The 26,724-nt window shown below is 39.2% G+C and overlaps 4 protein-coding genes and 2 non-coding genes across 11 annotated transcripts; 3 read left to right on the top strand and 3 right to left on the bottom strand.

Annotated features, from left to right (window-relative positions):
* The first annotated feature begins 1 nt into the window (after position 1).
* Positions 2-4,596, top strand: Flo1 (flotillin-1). Of its 2 annotated transcripts, none has more exons than XM_065481262.1 (8): positions 2-196; positions 364-439; positions 1,086-1,176; positions 1,234-1,497; positions 2,127-2,423; positions 2,673-2,990; positions 3,205-3,369; positions 3,446-4,596. In XM_065481262.1, the coding sequence occupies exons 1-8, from the start codon at positions 145-147 to the stop codon at positions 3,557-3,559; spliced, it is 1,377 nt and encodes a 458-aa protein (XP_065337334.1). In that variant the 5' UTR covers positions 2-144; the 3' UTR covers positions 3,560-4,596. The 2 variants fall into 2 exon arrangements, with proteins under 2 accessions (XP_065337334.1, XP_065337341.1); XM_065481269.1 differs by having other exon boundaries at positions 3-196; positions 3,442-4,596.
* Su(P) (prostaglandin E synthase Su(P)) lies at positions 4,587-8,117 on the bottom strand. Its single transcript, XM_065481283.1, has 6 exons — positions 7,647-8,117; positions 6,509-6,718; positions 6,247-6,449; positions 6,073-6,184; positions 5,907-6,007; positions 4,587-4,901 (listed from the first exon to the last, which is right to left on the bottom strand). The coding sequence occupies exons 1-6, from the start codon at positions 7,950-7,952 to the stop codon at positions 4,646-4,648; spliced, it is 1,188 nt and encodes a 395-aa protein (XP_065337355.1). The 5' UTR covers positions 7,953-8,117; the 3' UTR covers positions 4,587-4,645.
* A 460-nt stretch (positions 8,118-8,577) lies between these two features.
* LOC135934888 (5S ribosomal RNA) lies at positions 8,578-8,696 on the bottom strand. Its single transcript, XR_010574148.1, has one exon. It is a non-coding gene; the product is annotated as a 5S ribosomal RNA (ribosomal RNA).
* A 92-nt stretch (positions 8,697-8,788) lies between these two features.
* On the top strand, positions 8,789-8,907 carry LOC135934889 (5S ribosomal RNA). Its single transcript, XR_010574149.1, has one exon. It is a non-coding gene; the product is annotated as a 5S ribosomal RNA (ribosomal RNA).
* Positions 8,908-9,634: 727 nt separating this feature from the next.
* On the bottom strand, positions 9,635-15,666 carry Top3beta (topoisomerase 3-beta). Its single transcript, XM_065476093.1, has 16 exons — positions 15,394-15,666; positions 15,237-15,340; positions 15,038-15,180; positions 14,789-14,977; positions 14,571-14,738; positions 14,388-14,516; positions 13,690-13,808; positions 13,436-13,636; positions 13,058-13,262; positions 12,099-12,281; positions 11,742-11,951; positions 11,472-11,689; positions 11,100-11,324; positions 10,881-11,036; positions 10,112-10,214; positions 9,635-10,040 (listed from the first exon to the last, which is right to left on the bottom strand). Exons 2-16 carry the CDS (start codon positions 15,328-15,330, stop codon positions 9,816-9,818), a joined length of 2,568 nt encoding a protein of 855 aa, XP_065332165.1. The 5' UTR covers positions 15,331-15,340; positions 15,394-15,666; the 3' UTR covers positions 9,635-9,815.
* Positions 15,667-16,380: 714 nt separating this feature from the next.
* On the top strand, positions 16,381-26,068 carry LOC135934387 (cytosolic phospholipase A2-like). Of its 5 annotated transcripts, XM_065476089.1 has the most exons (20): positions 16,381-16,623; positions 16,707-16,842; positions 18,907-19,057; positions 21,812-21,836; positions 21,903-21,984; positions 22,050-22,208; positions 22,436-22,554; positions 22,611-22,700; positions 22,788-22,825; positions 22,885-23,017; positions 23,074-23,210; positions 23,475-23,622; positions 23,682-23,870; positions 24,174-24,311; positions 24,368-24,566; positions 24,619-24,708; positions 24,764-25,051; positions 25,104-25,285; positions 25,343-25,535; positions 25,587-26,068. In XM_065476089.1, the coding sequence occupies exons 3-20, from the start codon at positions 18,996-18,998 to the stop codon at positions 25,916-25,918; spliced, it is 2,604 nt and encodes an 867-aa protein (XP_065332161.1). In that variant the 5' UTR covers positions 16,381-16,623; positions 16,707-16,842; positions 18,907-18,995; the 3' UTR covers positions 25,919-26,068. The 5 variants fall into 5 exon arrangements, with proteins under 5 accessions (XP_065332161.1, XP_065332159.1, XP_065332160.1 ...); XM_065476087.1 differs by lacking the exons at positions 16,381-16,623; positions 16,707-16,842; positions 18,907-19,057 and adding an exon at positions 21,055-21,302; XM_065476088.1 differs by lacking the exons at positions 16,381-16,623; positions 16,707-16,842; positions 18,907-19,057 and adding an exon at positions 21,055-21,302 and having other exon boundaries at positions 22,635-22,700.
* Positions 26,069-26,724: the final 656 nt, after the last annotated feature.

Genomic DNA, 26,724 nt, shown 5'->3' on the forward strand with positions numbered 1-26,724 from the left:
AACCGATGAAAACCAAAACAAGATCTTTCCTTCTCTGGTTCAAGGGCGCATGACAGGTTGCGTGCATTTGAAAGCCATTTTGACAAATCCTCTTTTGATGGGCTGTGCGGTGGTTTGACGCAGAAAGAACGAGATTGACCGAAAATGGTGTGGGGATTTGTCACCTGCGGCCCCAACGAGGCCCTCGTCGTGTCAGGTGAGTCCGCCGGAAGAATCGAGAGCCGGTCGGAGGACGCACGGCCGTCGCATTCGCAGACACTCCCAATACCCTCTTCCCCGCCCATCAGACGCCGAGTTTTTAATAGCAAATTGCAGACTGAATTGGATTTTGACGTTCAAAATTGTTAATAATATCGTTTTCAGGATGCTGCTACAGCAAACCTTTGCTTGTTCCTGGCGGACGGGCCTTCGTGTGGCCGGCTATTCAAGCAGTTCAGAGGTTTGTAATTTTTTTAATTTTTCCTTTTTACGTTCTTTTGTTAAGATTTCCCAATTCGTTTTGTTTCCAATTAGATGCATTTTAGACATTTGGAAATTTATAATAATTTTTATTAAGTGCTGTGTGCGATGGCTTCTTTAATTTTTTAAATTTTACGGTCTTTCAATTTAAAATAATTTAACAGAACCTAGCTTCATAATTTTCTTTCGAATTTTTGGAAAATTGTGCTACTTCGAGATTTTAAGAAAAATTAAAATTTTATTAAAAAAAGATTTTTTGACCAGTATATCCCAATTTTAGTTTGTAGACTCTGCTCCATGAGAAAAATCAATCATTGGGTATTTTTTACGTTTCAAAAATTTTCAACAAGTGGTAGTTGTGAGCTTTGTATGTTTTAATGGTTAATCGTAGCGAGTGAAATACGAAAAATATTCTGGAAGCTGATAAAATTTACACTATTATATTTCTGGCAACAAATATCAAAATTTACAAATTAAATAAATTAACATTTTATAAGAATTTTTCTCTATGTATGAAAATTAGGTTAATTTTTTTACTGTTTTTATTTTTTGATAAATTTTTAACCAAAGTCGGTCCCCAATTAATATTTGTTGAAACCCTCATAAAAATTATAATCATTTTCTAGAATATCCCTGAACACGATGACCCTCCAAGTGGAGAGCCCCACTGTATACACATGTCAAGGTGTACCGATTTCCGTCACAGGCATTGCCCAGGTAAGACGCTTTAGAACCAAGGAAATTGTGCAACGATTACATTGAACCCTATTCCAGGTGAAGATTCAGGGCCAGAATGAAGAGATGCTGCTGGCCGCGTGCGAGCAGTTCCTTGGGAAGCCTGAGAACGAAATCCAGCAGATAGCCCTGGTCACCTTGGAGGGCCACCAAAGGGCCATCATGGGCTCGATGACCGTGGAGGAGATCTACAAGGACAGGAAGAAATTTAGCAAGCAGGTATTCGAGGTGGCCTCGTCCGACTTGGTCAATATGGGCATCACGGTTGTGTCCTACACCCTGAAGGATATCCGTGACGAAGAGGTGATTATCCACTTTCAATTCGAGCATTATTTTCCAGTTACAATTTTGAGCTAGACACTTCCCTTGTAATTTATTGGGTCATGTATGATGCCACAAAATTTCTATTCCTGTTGAACAGTTAAATTATTTGTATGTTGGGCAATGCATTTTTCAGGAGTTCTAAAATCGTTCATTTTATGCTTGCTAAATATATCTTTACAATTTCAATAATCGCATTCAAGGGAGCGAAGGTAAGTATCTCCTACTTGTGCATGTTGAGTAGTAGTTAGTTTTCTGAAATATCACTAGTGGAATGGAAACTTCACACACACACTGAGCAGTGAATGGAACCGCTTATTTCTTATATATCTAGGATTGTTTTTAGTGTTCAAAAAATTTTCAGGATTAATTTCAGTCTGTATTTCTCGATAAAACTGCAAACAAGGTTTATAAAGTTAAATTTCAGGGAATTTTGTGGATGTTTCTAATCTATAATAGAATTATATAATTTTTTCTAACAGTAAATATTCACGTCAAAAATTGCAAAAAAAATTGTCAAGGATGAGCCCTGTTAATTAAATTAATGTATGATTTTTGTGTTTTCGACTATTTATCAAAGTTTTGATTCATAAAGTAATTATCAATTCCAGGGCTACCTGAAAAGTTTGGGTATGGCTCGAACGGCCGAAGTGAAGCGAGATGCCCGCATCGGTGAGGCAGAGGCCCGCAAGGACGCGCAAATCAAGGAAGCAATTGCCGAAGAGGAGAGGATGGCTTCTCGTTTCCTCAACGATACAGATATCGCCAAAGCCCAGAGGGACTTTGAGCTCAAGAAGGCCGCCTACGACGTCGAGGTACAGACCAAAAAGGCCGAAGCCGAGCTTGCCTACGAACTGCAGGCGGCCAAGACCAAGCAGAGGATCAAGGAGGAGCAAATGCAAATCAAGGTAAATTTTAATTATTGTATTTAAGTCAAGAAAATTCCAAATTGTTTCTTTGCTACTCTTTAAACTCGTCAAAAATTAGTTTCCAAATTTTTTGGACCTTTTTCAGTAATTTTTTAACCATCAATCAATGAATTTTTCCTTGAAGTTTGCCTTAATTTTTGCCTAATTTTTTTGCTAATTGCTAATTTCTTCCCAAATTAATGATATTTTTAGACTTTTTTTAATCACTACACGGAATTTTTTCTTAAGGTGGTGGAGCGCACCCAGGAGATTGCGGTTCAGGAGCAGGAAATGCTGCGTCGCGAGCGCGAGCTGGAGGCCACCATTCGCCGTCCGGCTGAGGCCGAGAAGTACCGCCTGGAGAAAATTGCTGAGGCGAACCGCAACCGCGTCATCTTGGAAGCGGAGGCTGAAGCTGAGTCTTTGAGGGTGCGTGGCGAGGCCGAGGCTTTCGCCATTGAAGCAAAGGCCAAGGCTGAGGCTGAGCAGATGGCCAAGAAGGCCGACGCCTGGAAGGAGTACAAGGAGGCCGCCATGGTCGACATGCTGCTCGACACCCTGCCCAAGGTAGGAAAAATTTGGTCCTCCCACGATTTCTTAGTTCGTAGACTTGTTTTTCTAAGATTTTTTTTGCCAAATTTTGTTTTATTTTTATTGAAATAATTTTTTTACTAGAAGCGATTGCAATTGTCTATCCTCAATGAGATTTTTTTTATAATTATAATTATAATTCTGGATTGACCTGCCTAATTTTTATTTTAAACTCGCATTTCTGTCTCAGATTGCTGCTGAGGTGGCCGCCCCACTGTCCCAGGCCAAGAAGGTGACCATGGTTTCGACTGGCAACGGTCAGATCGGCGCCTCCAAGCTGACCGGCGAGGTGCTGGACATTGTGGCCCGCGTGCCTGAAGTTGTTAAGCAGCTGACCGGCGTGGACATCGTCAAGGTAAGGTAGCGTTGTGTAGTTAGTTAACCCCCACCCTTTTAAAACGAGAATGTGATTCTCTGACCTGTCCAGTCAGTCTATGGAGCGTAATCCCGTGAGCACGATGGTCAGCGCCGGCAGCACCACCTCCATCAGCAGCAGTGGCGGCCAGCGTCCATCCCCAAACCCAAGATCAGCACCGACACGCTAAAAATTGAAATAAGTACCAGCCTGAGCTGAGGCGAAAAATTATTCCGATGTCTAGTCTTAATTGGCGGAACCGTGAGTGTGACAAATGTTGCCGCTGCGCATTTGCAACTTTTTACTTTGTATAAAATTTATTTCAATTCACTTCAGCTGGATTTCAATCTGTAATCTAGGTTTTAGGTTTGTTATAAAAAAAATGCCGTCATCTGCCGACGTCTTTGAGCACTTACGGTTTGTGCAAATATTAAATTCATTTGTTACCTATTGAAAAGGAAATTTTGGTGCCATTTTTCCCGCGTTTCGTGCCCTTGAGTGTTAGCTATCTTGGACGCTGGCTCTTTTTTGTGAGTGTTGGGCTGTGTTGTTTTTAAAACTCATTTTACGTTGGCCACACACTTGCAAACAGGTGCGAGCAATGTGTACGTAGTACCATTTTATTATGTACTGTTTCAAATAGTGCTATTATTACTAGTTATCGCGGAGAACTGGAGGTTGCACGATTATTTGGTATTTGGTCAGCAGCTTTATTTTCTCTCCAGTTTTTCAGCTTGATTATTTTACGCCAAGTTTTAACCGAATCTCGCTTGTGCTTTGGAGCAGTAACTACTAACTCGTATTTTTATAATTATCGCGAACGACCATAAGATTAATCAAAGTTTCCTTCCGCTTTTTCAACCTTACCTCTCATTGCGAGTACAAAACTGGATGTGCATTTTCTGTTACCACTCTTTCTCTCTGTCACTGCCTTGATTAAACACAATATATATCCTCCAGAACCGTCATTTAAAATTTAAGAATCTCAAATCGATATGCAAACATTTTTAATACTCTATTTTGGGGAATCTAAATATTTGGTAATAAAAATAAATCACCGATCACCAAAGCTGGAAAGAATCTCAAATAATATGCCTTGCCATTGCACTTGGTGTAGTGTTGATTGTTATTGTGTTGGATAAACCACTTTAAATGATATGCATGATTCATCCACTTGGTATGATGAATGTAACCCAAACAATAAAATGTTCCCAATATCTCGAAAAAGTTATGCCTTTTTATTATTTTGTAAATACTAAAACTATTTACACAACCTTCATTGAACGACAGCACCGCGTCTGTCAGCGACCGCGGCCTTCATTCCGTAATACCATGGACCGATTTTAGTGTTTTTCTCCAAATCCTTGAAGGCGTCACAGCCCTCTATACTGTTTAGCACTCCGTAGACAGCTAGGTCGGCGAGATTGGGCTCTGAGCCGCCCATAAACGGGGTGCCCTTCTTCCTCAACTCCCTCAGCCAGAAATTGTTCTCGTCGTACAAGCTGAGCCGAACGTCACCCTTCAAATTGTGTCTGCAAGCAGGAATTACAAAAATTATATCAAACACGGAAAATCAGTTGCACTTAAACATTAATGAAATGGTTTTTATTATATATTTTATTCTAATTGAAGGCTAAAAAACATACCAAAAAATCCCTTTAAATTTTGCACATAAATATTTTTGGTTGATTTTGCCCGATGGCAATAAAATTAAATTGCCACTGAATATTTTTTGAAAGTGAAAACCCCTAAATTTTTACAGCTTGTCGTAAAAATGCCTAAATGTGCGAATTAAAAAATAATGGCCACCGCTAACTGGAGACTACAGAAAACCTTTATGAGCGTTTTAGATAAATTAAATTTAAAATATTTTAATCCAAAAAAATTAAAGCCCAAAGAAATGGAGGCCCTTTTTAAATAATTGATTATTGTCTGGGTAGCAAATTTTTTAATTATTTAACGACAATTATTCCGCTTGCATAAATATATACATATATGTCATTGTGAGCGATTGCATAAGTTATTGCTCTTTGTTGAATTATATTTTGCAATTAATTTGCAATTTACACCTGAAAAACTCAATATGCGTAATTAAGTCCAAGAAGTAATTTATGGTGTCACCATATTTGCTAGATAAGAATAGTACACGGGAAAATTGACAGAAAGATTTTTCCTCGTTACATCTTAAAGCTGAAGGTTATCTTGATTATTGCGCGCAATAAAGTATGACCTTCTCATGCAACGAGGAAAATTCTGGTTGATAATTTGCTCCAAGAACCTCTGGAGTGTAGTTTACAACAACATTTTTAGAATAATTATCGAACAGTGAACTAAATTTTAAATTCTTTAAGATAAAAATATATTTTTTACTTATCTAAGTTAGAAATACGCTGATTGAGTCAAGGATTTTTATAATTGTACAGACCTTTCAAAAATTCGGAAATGTAATCCGATTTAAAAAAAATCGACTTCATGAATTTCTAGTGTAAAAGGAGGTCTTAAAACTTGAGAAAATAAATAGAATAAAATTTTAGAACCTCTTTTTGAGCCTCTTTCCAATCATAAGCATAGCCATGGCACCGACGTAGATGACCATCAGTCTCTCCCATTTGCTGAAATGCTTTTCCCAGTCACCGACCTGTCAAAAGAAAAATTGCACGCGTCAGCTCCACACCGCCGGCTTCAATTTTGCGTTGCTAATACCTCGGAAAACCAGTTAAAGGCTTGCAGGGCTTCATCTTTGGTGCGGTAGACGTTTGGGGAGAGGGTGTGCACTAAAACCTCGTCCGCCCACTTTCTCCACTTTCGTTCCTCGCTGCGAAAGGAAATAATCCGCATTATTTGCACATCTCAATTCTCATAGGAATAAGCTCTCACTTTATGGATTCCTTGGTCTGACCCTTTGGCATGGTTTCGCCGAACATGAGGAAGTGCCGGTTCATCACCTCGCTCTTCACGTTTCCTTCGTCGTCTTTGTACTCGATGGCGGGGTAATATTTCAGAGCCGCAGTCAGACCTTCAGACGGATTGTGCATGTACGACGTCAGAGCTGATATGATCACAGAGCTGTCGTTCATTTGCTGCAAGGGTTTTAAATAAATTAAATTCACTTAAATATAAATTAAATCACGGAGATTACTTGGTAGCCGCCATCGACCTTGGCCAGCAGGATAGGAACTTTTTTGTAAGTTGACCACCTCATTTGTTGCCTCATGACAGGGTTCACTTCAATTACATCGTACGAGAAGCCGTGGTAGTCGAGGAAGGCCCGCACTTTGCAGCAGAAAGGACACGTCTGATATTGGAAAAGAACTAGCTGCAGGTCGTATTTGTCCGTTTTAGACACGATCTGTAAATTGAAAAAAAAACAACGCGTCAATAACAGGCAATTCAACGGTAAAAAGTAACTCTTAAGTGAAAAATTTAATTTATTACAACAAAAATTAAAAAAAAAACTACTATAAAGCCCAATTTTATGAACATTAAAATATTTTCGTGTGCTTTCAACAGGAAATAAATCGCTTGAGGAATATTTTAACACTTTTTGATGGCAAAAAAAATTACAAAATAAGACACCAAAAACGTCGTTTTTCAAGGCTCTTAAAAAAAAACCACCCCCTAGGGCTGGGAGTTAGTTGTTAGTTGAAACCCCCACGCAAGACGTAGCTTCCAAAATTCTTAATTAAACCTTATAACAAAAGTCCCCTTAAGATATTCTCGAAAATAAGGGATTTTTTTAAGTCGCTCTATTTTTAAGGAGGCAAAATTTCATGTTATTTAAACTTTAAGCCGAAATTTCTCAAAAGAGAAGAAGAATTAGATTATATAATATACCACCATTTTTTGGTATTTTGTTTCTAAGTGGTGGCACATCCACAGCAAATTTTGTCTTTGTTTAAAAGCACAATGATAAAATCAAAAACCTTGAACCCCTGAAAAATATGGGTTTTTTTAATTTTGACATCAATTGAGTCCACCTATGGCAATACTTAAAAAAAAATCTGAAGATCCATGTATGATATAGAGGTGGTAGAAAAAGTTTAGAAAATACTATCACACAAATAATCTTACTTCAATTTAGTCCTTAAATAAATTTTAAAGTGCAGGAGCTGAATGTATTTATATGAGGAACTGATCGGATAAAAAAATTTCTAATTTATTATTCACGTCCTCTATTGATAAAAATATGATTTTTTTAAACTTGATATTTCTCAATCAAAAATTTAAAAACAAAACAACAATCAAAAAACTGTACCCGTATTTAAATATTCATATACCCTTCTGGAAGGTGTAATATCAGGTTTATCTAAGAGGATAGTGCCAACTGTTCCAGTGCCAGCATTCATGATCGGAATTCGGGCCTGCTTCATCTGGTAAAAGGTGTAGGTTCCTCCGGCAGCGGCTCCTCCTGTCACGCCGATCAACGCGACCAGCCAGAACTTCTTCCTCGGCGACATGCGAATCGCAGAGAAGTGCCGAGATTGGCTCCATGATGTGCCCTGAATCGCCGACTTCGGCAGGCCGAAATTCGATAGCAGGGCGCCTGGGCGGACCAGAGACCGAATTTTGATGGATAAACTCATGTTGCCCGCAGTTTTCGCAGAGCAGCTGATCACAACGGGCTGCCGGCGAACGCCTTAGTTAGTCAGGACGGGCACTGAGGGCGCTGCGACCTCTGCAACCCCTGCACAAGGACGAGTTAGGCTTTTTGCTCGTCCTGTCCGATATGTTGGTTGCATGAATAATTCTACTCCCGAAGTATCTTCTTCTGTTTTTCCTAATAAATCAAATAAAACAACAGAGGTATCATTGGGGAATTTTTTTCGTATTTTTCATTAGATGCGTAACGCGCGCGTTACGTAACCAAGCATAAAAACGAAGATTTCATAAAGCGTGAGGAGAATTTTTTTCCTTATTACGTATTGTAATTTACACAGTAAAATATTGCGTAATGTGTCTGAAAAGACGTCACTTTTTACGCTTTAAATCTTTCAAAATTTCTGACCGAAACGAAGGAGATTAACTAATAATTTTCACGCACACCTTGGGATTTTTGGAGGAAAACGATAAAATAAGGAAATTTTCTAAATAATTGTTGGAAAAGGAAATTCGTCAAATACTGCGGGTGTAATTGTGTCCGACTTGTAGATTAAAAATAAAATTCGTGGCGTCGTAATAGAGGACTGCAAAAAAAAGGAAAAAGGAAGGCGCCTACAACAAGCAGTGTTCCCAGGCGGTCACCCATCCAAGTACTGACTGCTCTCAATGTTGCTTAACTTCGGTGATCGGACGAGAACCGGTGTGTTCAACATGATATGGTCGTAGGCGATGATCTCTGGCTCAAACACAAGTTTTTGATTTAGGCACTCATCACAAGCATGCGCACAATCAAATACTTGTGTTTGAGCCACAGATCATCGTCTACGACCATATCATGTTGAACACACCGGTTCTCGTCCGATCACCGAAGTTAAGCAACATTGAGAGCAGTCAGTACTTGGATGGGTGACCGCCTGGGAACACTGCTTGTTGTAGGCGCCTTCCTTTTTCCTTTTTTTTGCAGTCCTCTATTTCGACACCACGAATTTTATTTTTAATGTACAAGTCGGACAACAATTAAACCCGCCGTATTTGACGAATTTCCTTTTCCAACAATTCTTCAAAAGATTTCCTTATTTCATCGTTTTCCTCCAGAATTCCCAAGGTGTGCGCGAAAATTATAGTTAATCTCCTTCGTTTCGGTCAGAAATCTTGAAAGATTTAATGCGTAAAAAGTGACGTCTTTCCAGACACATTACGTAGTATTTTACAGTGTAAAACACAATAATAAGAAAAATAATTCTCTTCGCGCTTTAAAATCTTCGTTTTTATGCTTGGGTTACGCTACGCATGTCTTTAAGCTAATTTTTTTTCTAAAGAAATACCTGTTTTATTTGATTAGGTAAAATAGAAGAAAATATTGGACGAATTCCCTTTTCCAACGATTCTTCAGAAAATATTATTTCATCATTTTCCTCCAAATATCAACCATTTAATTAAATTTGCTCACTCAAAGTTTCCTGAATTTATCTAAATTCTTCTGAGTATAAAGCCGATTCAAACCTTTTTGCAAGAGCCTCTTTCAATTTAATCCCAAGATTTCAAGGTTTTTATTTAATGTCACAATTTCTCCTTTAGATCTTGTAAGTTGTTCTGTTTGAAATTCAATGAAGGGCTATGAGACTGGTGTAAAAGGAAAATGAATAAATCTTAAAAACATAAGTACTTCATTTAATTTAACTTTTTTTATTAAGTCGAGCAGCAAAGACAAAAGTGTGTAGACTGCTTGATGAGGACATTCCATGCTGCATCCTAGAAGTGGCTACCTGAGCAGCTACAAACAAACAACACAATTCGGAGTTCCGCGCCTTACAAGTGGCGGGGGCTACCGCACTAACAAGGGGCTGTTACACGAAGTAGGCCGCCAGCTGGGCCATCTTGTCCTTGGGCTTCCCTTTGCCGCGGCCCTTGCCTCCCCGGCCGCGGCCCCTTCCCCTGGCCGCCCGGCCGCCGGGGGCCATGCGATTCGGCCGGTTGATTGCCCTGTGCTTCTCGACCAAATTGGCGAAGTCGGGCGAGCAGAAAACGCAGCCCGTCAGCTCCGTCGCCTCGTTTGGCAGTTTTGTTCGCTCCTGTTGAGAAAATTATTACGATGGTTAGATTTTTAGTTGAACGTCAGGCGTCGGTCAGAGTCAGGACTCACCTCTTTGTAGTTGACGCAAATGAGCTGCGCACCACATTCGCACGTGCCATCATCAACCGCTACTTTGTGAGCATCGTCAAAGATATGGATGATGACATCGCACCTGGAAACGATTTTTGAATTTATTTTTTTGTCTTAATTGGTAAAAGAAAAAATATTTTAGTGAGAGAAGTGGAAACGAAAGGTCTGCTAAGCAAAAAAATGTAGGTAATTATATTCGTAATTTTTACAGGGTTATGCCTTGTCAGCTTGTGCCTTGCAATCTGTGTTCGCCACATGAGCCAGCCGCTTTTACCTGATACTCGTTTAAACCGGATTTTCCAGGTAGACTAGGCCGTTTTTTCACAAGTCTTATTTTTTTCAAATTTAAAAATAAAAGCCAATCTATTTTGATGTAAATCTGTTCAAATCGCGAAAAAATGAATTGTTATCTCGTTTAATCACTAATTAATTATATTAAAAATATTAAGGTCTTATCACCGTTCAGAACCATTTTAATTTTTTGTTTTAAATCGGTATTATATATTCACGGAGAAAATAGCATTTTCTAGATGTCTCCAAAAGTCCAGTATTTTATGGTTTATGCCAGTGGCATGGACTTTTCCGGAACAGGTGGAATAAAACTTGAATTGAAAGAAAAATCCACAAAATTCTTATTAGATATCAGTCTACGTACTATCATCAGCATTATATTCCGCGAATAATCATTTTATAATTAAAGTTTAAGCAGTTGGAATTAATTGATTTCTAGAACAAATTGGAAAGCTACCTGTTGCAGCTGAGTTTCCACTTTGGTCCAGAAGCTGGGTCGAGCACAAGGACCCCACCGTCGCACTCGACACAGGAGGAGACCCCGTTGCTGTTGAGACTGTGTGGGCAGCTTGGGTGGGTGCACGCGTTGCAGCCGCTGCCCTTCTTCATGTCCCTGTTGAGAGATACCAAAATTATATCACTCGAGCAGAAGAAATAAGAAAATATATTTCAGTACCTGAACGGCGGGTGGTTATAGCAGTAGGGGCAGAGAGGGTAGCTCTTGCCTTTGTTGCCAGCCGACCAGGAAAGCAGCTCGAAGTCGTCCAGCGGACACTTGAGCTCCTTGTAGATGCGCACAACGCCGTTTTGCGGCAGGCTGTACGTCTCATCGCAATGCGAGCAGTGCAGACGTGCTGGTTTCGCCTGAACGTACTTCATATACCTCCTGCACTTGCCGCACCTGTTGCAAAACATTGAATTGTAATAATTTTCAATCAAAGACCAAGTAAGCAAATTTTACGACACCAAAATTCACTGCGTTAAAATTTAGTAATTTAACTAAATCATTCTTTTTTTTCTCAAATAAGTGGCCAAAAGACACACAAACCTGGACAAAGCCTTGCCCAACATGGCGAGGGGCGAGAAGGAGACCTCAAACAACTGGTCCATGCCTTCGATATTCTTTACGAAATACAAAAACTTCTGCTTGAAGATTTCGAGCGAGTGCTGCAGCACAGCGTGCATGCTGGCTTGACCATGCGCGATCAGGTTCAACTGCTCCTCTAGCGCAGAACGCATCGTCGGCAATACTAACTCCGGGTCGATCTGCAATTAGAATAAAATCAGCTTTGATTTTCTAACTGAATTAAATCTGTACCTTTTGGTACCCGTGGACGAGGACAATTCCAAGCGAAGTGGGCACAAGGCGACGGCCTGAGCCGACAGCAACATAGTTCCGCTGGCAAATATTATTGATGTGGACTGGAATAGAAGCGTCAGTTCCGATGCCGTGCTTTTCCATCAGGGTGATTAGTTCCGACTCCGTGAGATAATCAGGCGGACATGTCTGGCATTCCTGCAGTTTGGCCTGAAACAAAAAAAAAATTAACCTAAAATATCAATTTTTATTTTTCGTCTTAAAGCAAGAAACAACATTGTATTTTAATAAATGCTTTTTATATATACAAAAATGTAAAATGTATTTTTAATTTTTACTTTCGAAATGGTTTCTTACCTCTTGTATGTTAACGATTTCTCCATCAGAGAACGGGGGAACAGTCTCGTTCTTGCTGAACGATTGCCAGTGCATAACTATGGTGTAGCCTGGATCCAACAGTGTTTTGCCAGTGCACTTGAACACCTCCTTACCGATCTCAAATTTAGCCGTCGTGCTCAAATAAGTACAGTCTCTTGAAACCTGAAAAGAAAAAAAATTAAATTTCATACACGACATTTCAATGAAATATTAAATTAGATAGAAATGCGTATTGAAAGATCTGGATCCTGATTCAATTTTTTTTAAATAATTTATAAAAGCGAGGGTTAAAAGAATAATTTAATTATTGCACAGTCAACATTAAAATAATTTAAAAAAGAAATTCTTCTCAAAAATTTAACGGAAATATTTCAATATTATCTACAAAAAAATCTAATGACTTAATTCCCCAAACATTTATGTTGGGATTTTTGGCTATGAATCAAATAGACGGAATTAAAATATTTTAACCCAATAAACATGGCGTAATATTTTTTTTTTTTGCTCTTTTTATCCCTGTCCGAGGACCGGAGGACCGGGAAGGGCGCGCACTGCACTAGCACGAATGCTGAAACCCGGGTCCCAATAACACCGCGAACGGATAACATGGGCGCACCAGGCCGCACAGGGACCCAGACCACTGAAGGGCCACTTGCCTCCGCACCGAGGACTGCATTGAAACGCTAGACATTTGTCCCGTGAAGCCAAATCACGCATGCTGGAAAGGTGCAAACCAGCAAGTAGCGAGTCGGCGCCGGTGCGCCTCCCAGCCCGTTGAGCAATTTGAGCAATTCGAGTCACTAAACTAACCACTTTTTGCCATTTCTGACATTGGGTAGCCAGTATTAGATCTCCGAACTGCTCAAATTCCTCTCATTGCTTTGACACTCCTGAGAGTGCCTTAACAATGCGAGCCATTTGAATTTGAGATGACTTACAGTAGCAATAAAGTGGCGGGTGATGTAGTCGTAAAGGCGCCAGGAGTCTCCGTCAAGTTCACTTCGGCTCGCTGTTCTCATTGGCGTGATCGGAGGATGGTCACCGGCGTCATGGCCCTTCTTGGGCCGGTTTATTCCAGACGACAATACCTCCCTGACCTCCTCACCCCAGTCAGAACTGTGTTGCTGCTGCCTCAGCACCTCGCTGTGGATGTCATTACAAGAGTTAAACAAAAAATCAAAAGTTTTTAATTTATTCTTACAAAATTTTGTTATACCAAATATTTTAATACTTTCTTTGTTAATTGAAATTTGTATCGCATTAATTCTTAGTATTTCTTAAAATTCAATAATTATGAAAAATTTCTGTGTACTCACAGCAGGTCAAAATTTTCTGGATAATGCGTTGTCTCTGTTCGTGGATAGCTGATGTAGCCCTGCGTGTAGAGCCGCTCAGCGATTTGCATCGCGTGGTGAGGACCCATTCCCAATCCTGAACTGGCGACTCGCATCAGCTCCACTGTGTTCAGAGCCAACGGCCGAACCTTGGCCTTTTCCTTCATGCTCACGCTTGTTACCCTAGTGAAGAATTCCAAGTTTTATAAAGGTCAAAAATTATTTTTTTAATTTACTTGGCCTCTTTGAACTCTTTGACCTGCATGAGGAACATGGTGGCGATCTCCTTTTCGAAACATCGCACGCGTTCCCAATCAAGAACGACCTCTTTTCCTTCACTTGTTTGCACAGTCACCTAGAATAAATCAAAATTTTATAAAAAAAATGTATCAATTAAACTCACAGAGACTACACTTTTTGGCAAATATATTCATTTTATTTTTTTATTTCCAATATATTTCTTAGAAATTTGCTTTAATTTAGTTCAATTTAAAATAAAACGGTGGTTAATGCCTGGACATGAATACCCTTATTCTGTTGGCAATTAATAATAATTAATAATAATTATGAAAAAAATATATTCAAAATTTGTCTGTTATCTCAATCCTTTTTCGTCTCACCTCCATTTAACTACCCTTTCCAAATTACATTATTCCGCGTTTTGTTCAAAATTTTAAAAGAAATACCTGCCATCTTGAATAATTTATTTTAATTTTCTATTTAAAATATATAAATCATAAGATTCAATTTCTTTACATTTAATGAGTCCCATTTATGAAGAAATTATTGCTAAATATGTGTTCTTGATAAAGGAAAACCATTAAGTGACAGGAAAACCAGAATTGCAATTTACTTCCATCAGGATGTGGTTAAATAATCAATCAATGAATACGCTGTCATTGAATTTGTTTGTTTTACAAGGATTGATAATTACCTGCAAGACCCAGTAGGGTTCAGGCTTGAAAGTTTGAATTTCATCGTGACGTTGCACACAAAATCCAAGCGTCGGCGTTTGGCACGGTCCATAGGAGATCAGAGATGCGTCCAGGTCTCCATATTTACCCTGTTAATTTGCAATCTTATAATTTCTAGAGCAAAATTAATTTAAAAAACCTGCCTGAAAAAATCGGGTTTGGAATCTGGTAAATGCGCAGCCGATCCTCAAATCCAACTCCTGTCTCGCATCCACGCTCTTGGCCTCGTTTTCGTTTGGCTTTCCCAAATTGTTCATCGCAGCTTTGATGTCCTTTTCTGTGATGGCAGAAAAGTGGGCTCGAAACACATTCTGCGATTGACACATTAGCTAAAGAGAAAAAAATAGCAACCCAATCATACATGATCAGTTATCCTCATGCTTTCTCTGACAGCATCGATGACTTCAAAACAAATATTCTCGCCTTCCTTGTCGCAATCCAGCCACAGAACCAAATAATCACAACCCTTGGCTTCTTTGGCTAGAAATGGCGGCATCTTCAGTTTGGCCACAGCCTCCTTTTTCTCCGTTGGACAGTGAAACAACTCAGCCTAGCAAATAAAGCAAATATTAGCAAACAAGATCAATTTCATTTTTAGCATTAATCAAACCGGATCGACTCGGTCCCAATTGTTAAACTTTCCGACAAAGTCCAAACTCATGACATGACCGCACACGGAAGTCATCAAGAAATGGACACTTTCGCCTTTGAACTGCATGTTCCACTCGTGAATGGAACAGGCATTGTTTATTCCTGAAAACCGGAAGAAATTTATGACAAAAATCTAGAAAACAAACACAAAAAATAACCTTTTCGATTCGTGCTCCTGCCGTTGCTCAAAATATTGGCCAGAGAAGCTGCCAAGGACGGCTTCTCCGCCACCATGAGTGCCCTTTTCATCATTGCAGAGTTTCTGCAATGTTATTTGGATTTATAGTAGCCAGGTACCAATAAATTTTGAATCACCTTTAGACAATTTTCACATGCTCAAATGTATGTTAAGTGCCGGCGGAACACGGCAGAACACGGTGGTGCCCCGTTCGAATATCTCGATTCGAACGGCAATTTCACACTGAACTGACTAGAAGATCGTGGAACATGAAATGCTTTCGCTAATTTGTCCGGTAATGGCTTGCTGCAGTCATTAATATTCACAAATCTGCGGCCGAGAGACGAAAATAAACACGGAACACGATGCACAAAAGTCTGCGAGTCGATGATTTTTGTTGACAGCGAGTAGGAGCAGTGTGACAACATGACAAAATAATTCTAAACAAATTTTGCATCTAAAGAGAACTAGACAGTGTAAAATTAAGATTTCCCTAATACAAAATACTCACTTTTAATATACTTTTATTGTAAATTAAGCTATGAACTTTTATTGAAATGGACTCCAAATTATTTTTTTCACTATACGGTTGGTGCAGACTGCATTTTGTTCAATTTGTACTGAGATGCCGGGATGGACCATTGCGGGAAAGACGGGCGTTAAGGAGATAATGACTTTTTGACGGGTTGATTTATAGTCCTACTTAATAATTTTAGTAATTTAGCGTCTCGACTTTTGACGTTGCAACATACATGGCATCAATCTTGAAGCTCAGAATCTTTACAAGGAAAAATTATCTCTTATTTCTGAAGGTATAATTTTCGAAATTTTAAAATAAAGAAAATTTGGAAAATTTAACATTTGAATCTAGTCACTTAAGAGAGCGGTCATTTTCATTCAGAATTAATCGTAAAGCTCAATTCAGTTCTTATTTAATGTTGTTCTTTGTTAAATTGGTTAAAATGACTTAATAATTGCTCAGACATTTAAATATTACCAATCAATTTCCACCAATTTTCTTGTCTTCGTCAACATATATTATCGATCTATTTTTCCATTTCTCGTGAGTTGCGCCACTGTGCCAATGACAAAGCAAACATACACACGCCATCGTACAAACTCGAAGGTGATTTCCTTTGACGCTTTATTGCAGTCACGAACAGAGTTTGACAAAGAGCACGCCTGCCTTTTTATCGCAGCCGACCAGCCTTATTATTATTATTGCACACGTTCCATCGTCAATTTATCTCTTAAAACTCGGAATAAGGCGGCTCTGAATAAGGAAAAAAGGCTTTCGAAATAATCGTCTCTGCTGTTGAAGGGCTCATCCCACACGCTCTTCACGTTCCTGCTGTGTAAATTCGGCGGTAATAATTTAATTTTTGCGGTGGGGTGCTGCTGCACCGAGACCGATGTGCTTTTAATAGACACCCGCATTTCTTGAAATAAGCGGCCGTCGACACGGCAGTCTGAAAGACGCTGCTGAAGAAGAATGATTCGCTCCTAACACAGACAACCCCTAATTTAGACAGCAGAAAAAACAGTTATAGCGTCGTCAGAGGTGCAAACAGAAAAAAAACAAGCAGGTCAGTCCAATTTTTAATGTATCTGATATTAAATAATAACGTTCTCCATTTTTTTTTATTATAAGCATGAAAATTTCATCTGCTCACACGGTTCAAAATCTTTTTGAAGTCCAAAATTGTATTATTTTCTTAAAATCTTTGTTGACTTTTTGTTAAAAAATGTAATATGGCTCCTAAATGTTAATGTGCCAAAATAAAAGTTAAATCAGCTCCGTGCAAAAAACAACGTCGAAAGTGCGCCTAAAATTCAATCACTCTACGCACAAAATAAACAAATATTTTATTAAAACATATATATTTAAGTTATACACCGGGTCACCGGGAGCCAGAGACGGCGAAATGGGCGAGGCACTTTTTGTCTCCCTTCCACGCTTGCCGGCTGTGACGTCAGCACCGGAGACTTCTCGGCCAATGAGCCGTAGGTGTCAAATCCTTTATTATTGGTCGGCTGGGTGTCGGAACTTGCTTGAATTTAGCTAGCATCATTACCAAGCTACACTCGTCCTCGACATAATGAAACAAAAACAAAATCTGTACGACATTCCGTTCTCGCTCGGGAGCTGCACACAGCGAGCAAAACAACGTTTCGCGCGCGCTAGTGAATTTTTACGTTCGTGATTTACGTCCGAATTCGATCTGTAACCCCACATGTTATGCATATGTTTACTTAGAAAAATTAACGAGCTTTCCAGTGGTGTGCTTAAAAAATTTTTTGGCCTCGAACTTTCCAAGTAATAGCGCCCGCGCGCAGAAAAATTGGAATTTTTTCAAATATCGTTGTTGTTTAACCTCCAAATCTCGGCTTCTAACCATCAGAAAATCAAAAACTACCCACCGTTGGACTCGTCTTGACCTACCCTGATGACCTAAATGGGTTGTTACTCTCCACCCCTAAGACACCACCCTTATTTTTACTTTTTCCGAGGGGGTTGAAGTTAAGCGACTGAAGGGTGGAGGGTAGGCACCCCTCAACATTTTAGCTCATCAGGGTAGGTCGAGACGAGTCCAACGGTGGGTAGTTTTTGATTTTCTGATGGTTAGAAGCCGAGATTTAGAGGTTAAACAACAACGATATTTGAAAAAATTCCAATTTTTCTGCGCGCGGGCGCTATTACTTGGAAAGTTCGAGGCCAAAAAATTTTTTAAGCACACCACTGGAAAGCTCGTTAACTTTTCTAAGTAAACATATGCATAACATGTGGGGTTACAGATCGAATTCGGACGTAAATCACGAACGTAAAAATTCACTAGCGCGCGAAACGTTGTTTTGCTCGCTGTGTGCAGCTCCCGAGCGAGAACGGAATGTCGTACAGATTTTGTTTTTGTTTCATTATGTCGAGGACGAGTGTAGCTTGGTAATGATGCTAAATTCAAGCAAGTTCCGACACCCAGCCGACCAATAATAAAGGATTTGACACCTACGGCTCATTGGCCGAGAAGTCTCCGGTGCTGACGTCACAGACGGCAAGCGTGAAAGGGAGACAAAAGTGCCTCGCCCATTTCGCCGTCTCTGGCTACCGGTGAAGTTATAAAACAAATGGGCAGAGCCTTCTGCACCGTAAAAAAGTAAAAAAAACAAAAGGTTTTCATCGCGTATCAGATAAAAGAAATTTTGTTGTTACAAAAACAAAATTTTCAAATGAAAGAAATGTTATTTTAGCAGGTGCGAATTTTAAAACATATTTTAATGTCTTTACTTTGGAATACTGGCACTGCTCTGAAATAATAGTTATATTAACTATCGAAAATATTACGGCAATAAATTACTTAAAATAAGTAAGTATCAATTTGAAAAGAATGTAAAAAATTCAGAACAGAATTTTAGCAGTTGTAAATTAAAAAATTTACAATTTCGAGGAGTGATTGGCATATTGCTGTAAAAATATTGCAGTTTAATCAACGCAAATCGCTCTGAGCAAATATTATAGAATGTACCCGCTCTGCAAATGGTACAACCAAGAGCAAACAGATTTTCGGGGAAAGATAAGGGTCTGATAAACACATGAGCCAATTAACGCTTCAATCCTCCTTGAATATGTGCCGATACGTTTTTTTCTCTTGCAGTTACCAGGTACCGACTGGGCAGGAGGTAGCCCATTGTAAATCCAGCTGAAATAAACCAACGAGGAAAATTCAGAAGCGGCCGGACGGCGATGGACAACAATCAGCAGGAGGAGACGCCTGACGTCACTGGTGCCAAACCAAACCGACCGCGGTAATTGCAATTGAAGCGATCAAATGAAGTCGTAGAAAGGAAGCACGCTCTTTTGACACGATGACTTTCGGAAATGGAGAAATTCCGCGAATGCATTAACAAGATGCAAATTAGGTCAGACATAAACAACATGAATCTAAGGCATGACAGGCAATAAAATCACAGGAAATTCTAGTCTGTCAGCTTGATGCATTTTTCTCTAAATTTTAGTCACTTGGAATTTAACAAGGGTAATGAATTTTTAATTTAGATAATTTTAATTGGTAGCGGGTACACCACCACAGCGATATTTTCTTTTAGTGACCGTAGAGTGGTTTGGTTTATAATAAATTTGGTTGTTATTTGGTTTGTGCTATATTTCCGTAACTTTTAGCCAGGGCTATTTTGTTGTCGACTGAAGATAAAGAAGTGAGCGATATTTTGAAGCTTACAGCTCTTCAGGTTATCTATTTTGAGATCAATGCCGTGAGACAGTACAAATATAACCGCTGTTGCGAGTTTTTTTAAAACAAACAAATAATGATCAGAAATAAAATGAAAATTTCGGCTCCGATAAGCTGCGGAAAAAAATCAGAATAATGGCAGCTGTTGGTAATTTTAAATCATATGGAAAGTGTTTCTGAAGCATCGACATTTTCCTTATTTATTTTATTTTATTATATTTATTTACTTTCGGTACTTTCATAGCAAATTAAGTCTGAATTGATACACATAACTCTATATCTACGAGATTAAAAAAAATTATAAAAATGGTTTAAAATTTAGTATGCAAATTTTCACTCAAAAGGGAAGTGCACCAATACTGTCCTTCATATTTTAATGTTTTCTTTCAACCAGATAATAGTTCAAAAAATGAGTTTCGACCCTCTAAGGCGAATTTCCCCGTTATGCGTGGTTGGCAAATTATTCGCCTCCCAAAAGTGCTCTAATTTCTCATGACAGAGGATCGCGGACGTTCTGATTGGGCAAAAATGACGTAAACCACCTTCGACCAATTGCTGTGGCAGCGGCGATCGCCATGCAGGAAACTCCAACAAAGGGTAGAATTTTAATCTTTGATAAATCTCTTATAACTACTCACAACGGGGAAATTCACTTTGGAGGGTGGAAACTAGTTTTTGAACTGCTATATCTGGGTGAAAAATAAACCTTATAAAAACCAGATTTTTTTAGGACAATTAGTGCACTTCATTGGTTAGATTTTTTTATTTTCCGGAAACTAATTATTAATTAAGTACAAACTTAACCACTAAACCAACCAGTTCTCTTTGGCTCGTATTATTTATCGAGCGCGCAATCGCGAGATTTGGGAGTCTGACGCGTGTGCTGAATGCCTCAAGTTTGACACGCTCACGTTGCCCTGTCCATTTAGAATTGGAATGTACGATAATAATAATAGCTTACATTTTTTGCTGGGGCTTTCACATTGACAGTAATTGACAATAATTTTTCTAGACAAGTGTCCAGAGTGCAATAAATCGATTAAATATTATTTAATTTTTCTTAAAAATATTTCTACAAATTAGTACAGCTTTAATGGATAATATGTTATGATTTGCAGCCTATCATTGTGCACGTCTAAAAAAATCCATAATTTCCACCACAAAAATTCCCAGCCACGCACCATTCAAAGGTCATTTTGATAAAAAAAATCCTGAATGAAAAAGCAATTAGAGAATGAGCTACTGCCTCTTCTCGGATTCCGTGATTTAATCACCTAGTGTTTCCATTAATTTTATCGTTTCAAGTTCACTACTATAGCTATAATACCACCATGAAAACTCATGCGTCACAACAGGATTCCATTCAGTCTGCTGGCGAAGTAGAGGCCGTTTTTGCGGTTGTCGTTGTTTTTTATCTGGGACGTGGAAGGGAGCGTCCCCCACGGGGCCGTCCAATGAGAAAATGCAAACATTCGCGGGGATAACACCACACCACACCGCACTATATGCTGCTTTGCTTATGTTATACAAAGTCAAAACCACGCTGTCTGCGCCGCGAGCGGATCAACAGATTTTCTCTTCGGTCTGGCACTGGCAGTCGGTCGAGAGCCTTTCGCCGAGCAACAATCGAGAACACGCGTCCGGGGTCAATTTTATTTTTTGCTCGGCGCGATGGAGGAGCCGATCGCGTTGAGGAAAAATTTCAGCAAGGCGTACTCGGCGGCTGGACAGGCTGCCAAACGCCAGTGGCAAAGGGAAACATTGCAAAAGCGGGCTGTCAGCGGCATGTGGTCCTTGGACAGGTAAAGTGAGGCTTCAGAGCCAGTTGTAATGCACTTGGAAATGAGCAGAAATATACTGCTTATTGGTATTTTCTCACCAACGATGTAAATACTTTTGTATTTGCATCACACTTTTGCGTCTCAATCGTTTGGCTTCTATCTTATGTGTGTAAAAAGGACTAAGATTAACATTTAATTGTATAGCTCAGGCAGGATTAGTAAGGAGGCTAAAAGGCAATTTCAAATTTAATTATGATTTATATTTATATGCCTAAATTTTTAATGGCTTTATCTCGATTTATTAAGGTTTATTGGAACAACACAACAGCGAAAAAATAGTTTGACGTGCTTTCCTCTTAATTACTTTAAACAATATGTAATTAGGTTTTTTGTGCTTTACAGCAAACACAAGGTGCGGTACTTTCCTTTAAAACTGCAATTTCTGACAATATATTCCTGGTTTAATTTGAACAAATTTTATCTTATAAAATTCTACCCTAAAAATAATTTTTCCAATTTTTCTGTTTCAGTTTCGATCCATTCCAGATTTTCCAGGTATAACACAGCCTACAATACTCTATCTGAACTAAAATTTAAACTAACCAAAATTCATTCCGTTAGGTGAAGCACAGAGAGTGCCACATCTTGCGAGTATTCGTTGACAAAGGCGTGAATATCTCCAAAGGATGGCTCAGCGATTTCAGTGAGATGACTAGCAAGCAAGCGAGCGAATATAATTTTTTCACACCTGCGTTGCAACCTTTTCAGTGGATATGCCGGATCCGTATCTAATCCTCTCAGTACCTGGCACCCCAAACGGCAGAAAACACACCGTCACCATCGACAACAACGTGAACCCGGTTTGGGGCCAAGAGTTCGAGTTCTACCTTGACCCTGCCAAACTCCACAATGGGGAATACAAACTCGGTGAGTGAAATAAAATTGAACGCAACATTTCTCGTGAGGAAATTACTATTTCAACTGCATAGCGTGATGCACGACATTTTGATAAAGATAAATTATATTAATGTGTGTACAGACTAATTTCAAAACTGGCAAAGAGTTGTTTTTCGGCGCGCACTATACTAAAGAGAAAGTTGAATGTGGATCGGACGGTGCAATCTCTACATCATTGGCATGGCTATATTTTTCAGAATTGGTGCTAATGGATGCTAACTACACCAAGGACGGAGAAATGGGCCGTCATGAGATGCCCCTCGACGCCACCATCGGCCCAGAGAAGAAAGATTACACCGCCGTTTTTGCAAAAACTGTAAGTTTCTCAAAATGAAATCAAAATCAAAACTTAAAATGGAGATTTTTTTCAAGCAAAGATTAAAATATTTCATGCAGCAACACAAGGAAGGAAAAGCAGATAGGTCGAAAATGCCGAAATCTCCCAAGTTTCGCAATAAAGAGGTTACTATGTAGCTATTGGTAGAAAGATTATATCGTAGAATCACGTAACTCGTACTCGTAATAATCAATATTTTATTTATATTGCAGGGAGCAAAAATTTTCCTGAAAGTTGCCATCACGAAAGAGTAGGTTTCCAGAACTGGTTTAACTAGAAAAATTATTGATTCCCGTTTCTTGATAACAGCTCCGCACCTGACTTGAGGTACAGCTTGGCTTTGTCAAATGAGGAGAAGACATTTCTTCGAATGCGCAGAGAGAAAATCATGGTAGCTCTCAACACACTTCTGCCTGAGGCCGGGCCTGATAGCACCGCCGAGGCAAGTGAAACTCATAATCTAGCCAAGGAATGCATAATAAATTTTGGCTATTTTAGGTTCCAATGATCGGGCTGATCGGTTCGGGCGGAGGCTTTCGTGCCTTGGTCGCGATGAGTGGAGTCTGTGCCGCTTTGCAGGATGAGAAAATTATCGACTGCTTGGCATATGTTGCAGGACTCTCCGGCTCATCATGGTAATTTTATTTTCAATCATTAAGATAATGTGATGTTTCAACTCTATTGTTCTTCTAAAATGTTTATGATCGTAAAGCCATTGTTTGTTCAAAGCTTTTGTGGTAATTTTTATGCAGATTTCATTATGGCTGCTTGAGATGGAGATAGCTGATTAAATATAATTTGAATTTAGAGGAAAAGCAGCGGGTTATTTCCAAGTTCTTCGTAACACTGGGAAAATTCAGGATTGTAAATGAAAATCAACGATTTATTCTAAATTCCAGGTACTTGTCCTATATCTACGCACAACCTGACTTTCCTGAAAATCCGATGACGCACTACCATTCCAATTTGAGGGAAGCCATATCTAAAGACTGGAAGAGAATGCTCTTTAAAAACTTTTTACACTACTCACGAGAGCTGATTAACAAAGTAAAGGCCCAGTAAATAAATTTTATACTCAACAATAATTATTCCAATTGCTCTTATAGAAAACAAAAGGACAACCAGTTTCATTCACGGACATATTCGGTCACATGGTGGGCGAGCTTTTGCTAGGACCAGAACTGAAAAACTCCACACTCACTGATCAACAAAAGCGTTTGGAAAAAGGCAACGCACCCATGCCCATGTACACGTGCATCAATGTCAAGAAAAACGTGTCTGCAAAGGCGTTTCAGGTGATTAAATTACTCGATCATTTACATTACCTCATGTCAAGCAGTCAAACCTATTAGTTTTCAGTTATAAGGTATTGGCAAGAATATTATTGTAAAGTTATCAGTATCAGGAAAGATTAGATTCGATAAAACATATCTAGGCCAGAAAAGGATAGGAGTATAGATTTACGACCAAGAAATTCATTTCCTCATTTGATCAAGAAAAATTTACTCTCGGAATTATTTATGTAAAATTTAAATTAATTACTAGACATTTAAAAATTGACATTTTGATAAAATATCTCAAAATTATAATTATTGCAGGATTGGATCGAGTTTAGTCCGTTTGAAGTCGGGATGGCAAAGTATGGGTCATTCATGAAGCCAGAAGAATTTGGAAGCAAGTTTTTTGTAGGAAAAATCCTTAAAAGATACCCTGAGTATCCACTTCACTTCCTACAGGTATTTGAACAATAAAACCTTTTTGAGAAAATATCTCATTGCGATATCCTTTAAAGGGCGTGTGGGGCAGTGCCTTTTGCAAGCTTCTGAAATGGCACATTCGTGGTGACAGCAATGCCAACCAGCTCGACTTTACGGCAACCAGTGACGAATCAGTGAACGCATTTAGGGATCAAGTCGAGGCTCTCGAGAATAACAACAACAGAACGAGTGTGCAAATGGAAAAGGATATTGAAAGAAACCTGGAGGCTGACGGTAAGCTTCGAAAAGTCAATAAAACAGCAAAGTAATGATACAGTTTCAAAAGATAACGGAAATGCTACAAACAAGCCGGAAGAATCTGAATCAAGCGCCGAAGAAATGGACGGTTCTTCAGACGAAGAGGAGAGAGCCAAAGGTATCAGTTTAAACACATATTATGTATCAATAAAAATAAAAATTAATAATCCCAGCTGGAAAGAAGCTGCATAGAAAAGGAGGAGTCAAGCAGCGGACACATGCCAAGAAGAAGGTGGACCCTGAAAAGCCCAACTCTTGGGAAAGCCGTCGGCAGACAGTGAAAATCAAGAAGCAGGACCAGGCCAAGAGTTTTTGGGGCCGAAGTATGGACGCTATTTTCTGCAGCGAGATTCTGGACACCAGGGAAGGAAGGGCGGGCATGATCTTCAACCCTCTGAGAGGGATCAACATGGAGGAAACCTTTGAAATATCGCCATTCCACCCGACTACTCCAGAAGATAGTAAAAATTCAACCGTCTTGCTATTTAAATAATTTCAACCTTCTAATTTCAGACACTGATTTTGTCGGACTCTATGAACAGACGAGTGTCGAAGCAAAAAGGCTGTACCTAGTCGACTCTGGTCTCACCTTCAACTTTCCATTCCCTCTGCTGCTCAGACCTCAAAGAGCAGTTGATCTCTACCTCTGTTTCGATTTCAGTACAAGAGAGAAAGATGAGGACATGCCATTCAACGTGAGTCAAAAGAAATTTGAAGATTTCTTTTATACCATATTAAACAAAAAATTACAGCAACTGATTGTATCTGAGAAATGGGCCAAACTGAATCACGTTCCTTTCCCGCCGGTCGAGCAACTGTCTAAAAAATTTGCTGAAGAGCCGCTGCGGGAGCACTATATTTTTGACGACCCCGAAGACCCCCAGTGCCCGACGATTTTGCTGTTTGTCATGTGCAACAAGACCTTCCGAGATTTCAAAGAGCCAGGTAAGGATCAAAATCCAAATTAACAACATGAAATGGAAAAAATAATTTCAGGAGTGCCACGCGAAACCAAAGAGGAGAAGGAGTTTGCCGACTTTGAAATCTTCGGACCCGAAACGCCGTATTCCATCCTAAATTTCCAATACACAAACGAACAATTCGACAGACTGAACAAGCTGATGGAGTTCAACACGAAGCTAGGCATCCCCATGATTAAGGAAGCAATCGAGAAGGCCATCAAGAAAAGAAAAAAGCTGGCCGCGCATCCACAGCCACCGATTTCGCTGACTGACCTGCCTACGATCAGGTTCAAAACCAAAGTAGAAGAGTACGAGGCTTATCGCAGGTCGCTGGAAACAAGCTGCCCTAATTCTTTCACGGAATAATAATCGCTTATTTTTTTCAGAACTGATTCCAATGCGTTTTCATTTTCCTATTACAGATAGATGCCAATTATTCACATAATCAATCGTTACCACTATTTTGACTTTTATTTTGGTCAATTGATTATTTAATAAAGCTGAGATTAAAAACGACTTAAGATGGTATAATTTAAAAAAAAGAAAGAATATTATACCCTTGAAGGAGTTGGGTGTTTCCACGAATAAATGAAAGTGAATATATTGTTACAAATTTTTCAATGAACCCACTACGATTTTCAGATGGTTTTGTAGGATATAAGAGAAGAGTGCTCTGCTAAAAACTTCACTATTTTTCCGGTAAAACCGAATTTTCGAGAAACAAATCAATCGCGGATCGCAAAAAAAATATGGTTTTTTAATAGTGTGAAGAAAAGTACTGGCCAAAGATACGTGTAAAATGCCTAGAAAAGTTCCCTTGCTAAAAAAGGTCCTTGAGCCTTTGTTGTTTTCAAGATATCCGCACGATATTTGTCCACCTTCACCTTGATAAACTTCTTAAATGCTGTATCTCGGTTTCTACTTGTCACGAAAACAAAAACGACCGTCTGTTCGATTTGTATTTCAAACCCTGATGAAATGGATTGGTTTGGGGTGCCACCCCTCACATACGTTTTTAGACATTTTTGGGTCTACGAACGTTTATCTGCAAGAGGACTCCAAAAATATGCCCTTAAGAGTCATCGCCTATTAGCCTTGGCCAAAATTATCGTCTAAGCTACTGAAACATTGAAAAGTATAAAAATTTGGAATTTTAGCTAAATAATAGGCAA

The sequence above is a fragment of the Cloeon dipterum genome, chromosome 1 (assembly GCF_949628265.1).
Source record: "Cloeon dipterum chromosome 1, ieCloDipt1.1, whole genome shotgun sequence".
NCBI classification, from domain to species: Eukaryota; Metazoa; Arthropoda; class Insecta; order Ephemeroptera; family Baetidae; genus Cloeon; species Cloeon dipterum.